The sequence below is a fragment of the Copadichromis virginalis genome, linkage group LG15 (assembly GCF_057382275.1).
Source record: "Copadichromis virginalis isolate Kocher_CV1m ecotype Utaka linkage group LG15, C_Virginalis_male_GT1.1, whole genome shotgun sequence".
NCBI classification, from domain to species: Eukaryota; Metazoa; Chordata; class Actinopteri; order Cichliformes; family Cichlidae; genus Copadichromis; species Copadichromis virginalis.
Genome location: NC_140632.1, coordinates 26,240,196 through 26,246,195, shown reverse-complemented (window position 1 = coordinate 26,246,195; position 6,000 = coordinate 26,240,196). Strand labels below are relative to the sequence as shown.

At 42.8% G+C, this 6,000-nt stretch overlaps 1 protein-coding gene across 1 annotated transcript; it reads right to left on the bottom strand.

Annotated features, from left to right (window-relative positions):
• Positions 1-524: 524 nt before the first annotated feature.
• On the bottom strand, positions 525-3,311 carry LOC146692575 (claudin-20-like). The gene has a single exon (XM_085432724.1). The coding sequence runs from the start codon at positions 2,989-2,991 to the stop codon at positions 2,173-2,175; it is 819 nt and encodes a 272-aa protein (XP_085288850.1). The 5' UTR covers positions 2,992-3,311; the 3' UTR covers positions 525-2,172.
• Between the last annotated feature and the right edge of the window lie 2,689 nt (positions 3,312-6,000).

The following is a 6,000-nucleotide window of genomic DNA, read 5'->3' as shown; positions in this document are numbered from 1 at the left end:
ACAGATTAAATCAACTCAAAAGTCTCAAATAATTAGATGGAAAATACAAATAAACTAAAATAAAATATTACTTAGGCAACAGTTTTTTAAAATAAACTTTTGTTTAATAATTTTATTCTCACCACATAGTTTTTAAAATTGTTCTTTAGCTCATCTGGCCGAAGGACCAGTGAGAACTCACAGCGATTCCTACGTCTTCTACAGTTTTGATATGATTTTAATGAAACTTGCACACAGTTATCAGTTAATGGGTCTTTTCAGAAATTGTGCCAAAGGTGATGTTTGTGATGTTACAGACAATAATCTGTGAACTATGATGGACCATGAGCAGGGTGAGCTATGACATACATTTTTTTTAAACTCACCATCTCCTTGTGTTAAAGAAGAAAAAAGAGAAGGAACTAAACAAAACAAAAATCATTGTCCATCAAAATCAGAACCAGACTCATGGAAGATGCCATTCAATGACTTTTAGTCACTTTATTCACTTTATCATTGAATTCTAATAAAGTTTTATGGGTGACATTAGCTAACATGCTGTTATTTGCTAATTTCTTGTTAGGCGAGTCGACTGTTGCTAATATTGCTAATGCTGCTAACGTTCTGTGGCAGATTTCATTGTGGTTCACGGCTGTGCTGTTATCTAGCAAAACAGCTACAGTCAGCTTTATTAGCATAATTAGCTTAGCAGCTGGTATGAAGCAATTATCACACACAGTGATGAGCAAGAATGCTACTGACAAAATATTAAAATGAATATTGTTGCTGCATTTCATGCCATGATATACATGGAGGAAGTGTCTGTGTAACCAAGTAAAAATGAGTGAAGTGGATAAAATGAGTTACATTAAATTAAATTACAGATTTTCTGGGTTTGAACTTCGAGGACCTCAAAAATATACAAAGTAGCAAAATTCATCAAGTTTGTTCGGCTGTTTTTAGACGTTTTAAGGTGTTTTAAAATTCCCTTCATATGTTCCACAGTTTTAATATTCTGTGACTAAAAGTTCAGCCCTTTGAGAAACCTAGTGATTACTTTCTCAGTAATTATAAAAACACTGATAGAATCACTTGGACTTGTCAAAGTGTTTTTTCTGTGATAACAAACAGCTGATTTGGAATCAGCCTGTTTACTGGATATTACTGAAAACTAGCTGCAGATGATCCAATCCTGTTCTTACTCTTGTTTTTTAAATGTGGATGTCATGGATCTGAAAGCACTCGGCGTGTTTCATTCACACTGAACAAACAGTGACAAGCAGGCGGAGCTGTTGCTGTGGTGATGAAACTGCTTAAAGCTTTTTTTGATCGGCTGCATGTTTTAAAATAAGATGATCCTGAACTGTTAGTGTGATCTTTTGATTTATTTCTGTTTTTTAGGAACATGCAGCACCACAGGGGGAAAAATATGTCATTTTGATGTTGATGGTTCTTAAGTTTGATCACCAATAATTATCACTTTGTGTGATATGTACAGCAAAATGAACGACTTAGACTTCACAGTATGAAGTGACGGGTGACTTTGAGCCTCACTCTGAGGTCAGGCTTTAGTTTAAATCTGCCAAACTAACAGCCTCAGCTGGATGTGCTGATTCAAACAAACAGGGTTTTTTTTCAACTTTTTGACATTATTTTAAAATTTTAGATTCACAATCCGATGATGTATCTGAACATCACATAAACATCATCTACACAGTATTATTAAAATGTATGGCCAACATTTCTTTCTGAAGTGTAATGCAGCGTTTGGTGTGTGTGTGGTGGGGGGTTTGGCTTTTAAAGTCCTGTCACGGCCCCAGAAAGCTTTGGGCCGGCCCTGTTAGTGCATGGCTGAGTGTATGAAGGCAGACTGCAGCTGCAGCTGGAAAATAAAGTCAAATGATGGCTTTTCCATTTCAGTCACAGCTTGAATGTCTGTTTTTTTTTTCTTTTCTCATAGTCAGCAGGTTCAGTATTTTTGCCTTTAGGCCTTTGGTATCAGAAAGCTGTGGCAGGCAGTTTTTAAAGGATTTACAGTCTGCAGATTTTTTCTCTCTGCTGCTGAGACTTTCGACTCAACCCACAATCTGTAATTTCCAACATTTGGTAATTTTCCCATGTACACACACCTCCCCCTCCAAACGAGCCAGAGCGCCTCAGCTTCAGCTCCACGTTTCAGTACAGCCGTGAGCTTCAGACATACTCCTGCAGGCTGTAGCTGTCCTTGATGTCTGTTTGAGGGAGTTTGGATGGAGACGAGTGATGCTCCTGTCTCTTGCGCGGCGTGGGTTTCTCCAGCTTCACGCTGTCTACCTGCAGCTGGACCGTCTTCTTTCTGTTTTTCGGCTGATTGCGTTCTACTTGCAGCCCCCGCCTCCTCCGCTCATCTGGGTGCAGCGTGAATCTGTCGGGGTCGGCGGGGGAAGCGCAATCCGGTCGCCTCGTTCTCTTTCCGGGACACGACAAACAAAAAATGACCCCCCCGGCCAGGAGGAATCCAGCAGAGATGAACGTGACGCACAGAGCTCCGCCGGGCTGATATTTACTGCTGTCCGGTAGGTCTGTGGTCAGGAAGGCAGTGATGACTTCGTTGGTGAACCAGGACGCGGGTACGAGGCAGAGGAGGCTGGCCAGGATGAAGCAGCCCCCCGCAGCGATGGCTGTGTGCCCCTTTGCTCTGTGGCTGCCCCCCCAGCGAGTACATTTGAGCCCCAAAGTGGCGAGACAGAGTCCGAACAGCGCCACTACGCAGGACAGGACCATGCCAGTCCGCGCGGCCTGCAGGTGCGGCGGCAGCGACAGCACCGAGTTCTTTACGGTACAGCTGAAGATGCCGGAGCTGTACCACACGCAATCCATCCACAGACCCTGCATCTGCGATATCGGGGTCATGATGCTGGTCCACACGTTGATGCTCACCTTCCAGTTGGGCATCAGGGTGGCCACGACAGCACCGAGGACGCCCAGGAGTGCCAGGGCGAATGCCAGGATCTGAATAGCGGCGGACAGCATGGCTCACCCCCCCTACTTCTGTCCCGGGCAGGTCCTGACAGCAGATAATTCCTCAGCTCAGGCTCCAGCGAGCTGCAACCAGAAGAGAAATGAGAATTGAAGTGAGCGTGGGAGCGTGACGGGCACACAGCTGAGGCTGCTGATGGGAATCTGTGTCTCTGTTTGGGGGTCGAGCTCGATGATTGCCTGCATTAGCTGATGTGGTGATCACTGACACTCAATTATGTCCCTTTAAAGCTGCAGCAGCGCTCCCTCTGCAAAGACACAGAGCAGAAACTCGGAACTCTGCTGGAGTGAAGTTGTCTCCTGGATGGAGTAAGCACCGGACCACGAACAGGAGTACTCCTCTGAAAAGTTCACCGGGCTCTGCCAGCGTCTCCTCAAGTGACTGCTGGAGATGAAGCAGGGAAGCGACGTGAATGAAAACAGAGGGCGTGTTGGTGAACAGCCTCTAACTACCCCTCTGCCTGCTGTCTCCTTGGCAACTGTACATACAGTTTCATCCCATTCTGCGTCCTGAAAGGAAACACAAGGCGTCCTCTCCGCAATCTCACTGTGAACAGAAGAAACTGTCCTTCTGAAAAAAGTCTGCTCCAGGAAATGTGTTTCCGCCTCCATCACCTGAAGGTCACTGGCTCGGCCGAAGGAGCTGCAGAGCGGCGTTCTTATCTGATGAGTTGATGGCGGGGTGCGTCAGCTCCACAACGCCGCTGAAATATTCTCCTCTGACTGCACGAAATCTGATTTTTACCTCAAAATGTTTGTTTCACTTTCTTTTCTTTACATTTTTGTCTCAGTTTGTTTTTTTTGGGACTTTCGCAGGCTTTTGAAAAAACACAGCACCCCCTCTGAAGCTGACAATAACCACGGAGGAAAATGTAATTACTGATTATCAGCGATCACATGTGATGTCTGAGTCCTCGCTTTTGAACATGCCACATTTTTAAAACAATCACGCTGCGGCGTTGAGTCATTTTCTCTGGTTTGGAGATAAAACCGTGGAGCAGTTTCTCTTTATGGGGCTGCATTGTGAGCCGAGGTGTCGCCCGTCACGTGACCACGTGAAGAATCGCCCACTGCAACACGCTGATAAGAGTCTGCAGCCCGCCCACCCGTTCTATAGTCAGTCAGTCGGTGGCAGCCTGTTATTACCATAATCCTCAGTCTGGCTTTATCAGCTCAGACCTGCACAGACACGACCGGCTTCCTGTAAACATATGTCGGGTTTCTGCAGCCGGTGGGAAAACACAAGTTTAAAGACACACTAGCGTCACTGCCGCCATCATCACCGCGTAATTAATGTTGTTCTGTTGATACAGAAACAGTAGAAATGGATAAAAACACAATAGAGTCGATTGCGTTTCCCACCAGAGAACCGCAGAGGTGATGTCATCACCATGGTCACACGGCGAGGTGCTGCGGCGTTGATGTGGGCACATTTCTGCTCCCTGGCCCAAATCTGGCCTTCGGAACACGAGCCGCTGTGACATCATCACCGACGACGGCAGGTGACACAGGTGACCTCGCCTACTCAGGCTTTCCGTGTTGAATATTTAATATTTGGTGACATTAACACAATATGTTCATTTTTCTATGCAGGTTTTTTGGGGATCTAATTGTGGTTGGAAAAGAACTAAATCTACTGAATCATTTTAATAAAGTGATAAAAGAACAATTTAATCTCTTTTTGTAAACGTCTGTTTAAGGAACTCGTGTAAAAATATTTATTCACTCTGCACAGAGTTGCAGAGTGAATAAATACAATAATATTTATTGTATTTCCATAATTTCAGATTTATTTATATTTATTATATACTTAATTTGCCCTGTTAAAAAAAAATAACTTAATAATTTTATATCATACATAAATCATGTGTTTTATAAAGGAGAGTGTGAAACTTTAAAATAAAATATTAAAATATTCAAAATATAAAACAGACAGAGGCGAGATGCTAATAAACAAATGATGTCAGTAAAACTGATGCAGGTTAAGGTCATATTACAAAAGTAACAGATGAAGGCCGACTCCTTTCATGTGACATAATACTACTACTAATACTACTACTAATAATAATAACAACAATAATAATAAATGTAGCACTGCAGCGCTGAGCTGTCTTTTCTCTGTGGCGGTGTTTATTGTCCTGAGTGGGAAACGCTTTTTATTCTGTGATTCATGTTTGACTGAATCAGAAACACTGTCATGCTTTTCTATGGGCTGTTGTCGGTAACGATTTGGTTATTTCCTGCATTTTATGACATTAAATCTTAGATGTGGGAGTGTCCTTGAATGCACCGCCAGATTTCCCAACAGTCCAATTTATTAATGAACGTCTGTGCGTGTCGTCCCAGATCTCTGACTGATCTATAAATGTTCAGATAATTGTGAGAGGCCATGTTTGTGTCTTTCATTTTGTCCCGTTACTTGTACATCCTCATATTATAGAAGCTGTTTGGTGTTTTCTTGATCATTTATTTGAGCTGTTTGATCCTCAGATTGTTCTGCTCCTTTACATCAAGTGTTTCGAGCCTCCTGCAGTGTTTGGGTCTCTTGTTCTGTGTTCGTGCACATGCTGAACAGCCTGTTTTAACATCCAGCCGCTTGCCGTGTTGCTCAGCGATGTGAAACCAGGCAGCGGGCTATTAGAGGCGGGTCTCTGGAGGGTTGAGTGGCCGCCCGCGGGCCTGAATGTCTGAACGCTGCAGAGGACAAACTGAGAAGCTGCTTTTCTGTCCTTTAAGGTTTTTCTTTTAATGCTGTGTTTTTCTGCTGTTGTTCAGGAAGTCTGATTACTGGCGAGCAGCTTTGTTTTCTGTCTTTTCTACTTGTTTAAAGACAAAAATAAAGAAATTAATTTTATTTTTATCTTTTGTATTTTACATTTAATAATTCTCACATTTTTTCATTTTATTTATATATTGTTTTCTTTGTGCAGCTTTTTGTAAATTCTTTTGTTTTAATTAAAAAGAAGCATTTTCGCTATTTTAAATTATTTTTATTTTATTTTA

Bases quoted from the DNA above. Each gene is read 5' to 3' on its own strand.
- LOC146692575 (XM_085432724.1), bottom strand. From the start codon at position 2,991: ATGCTGTCCGCCGCTATTCAGATCCTGGCATTCGCCCTGGCACTCCTG.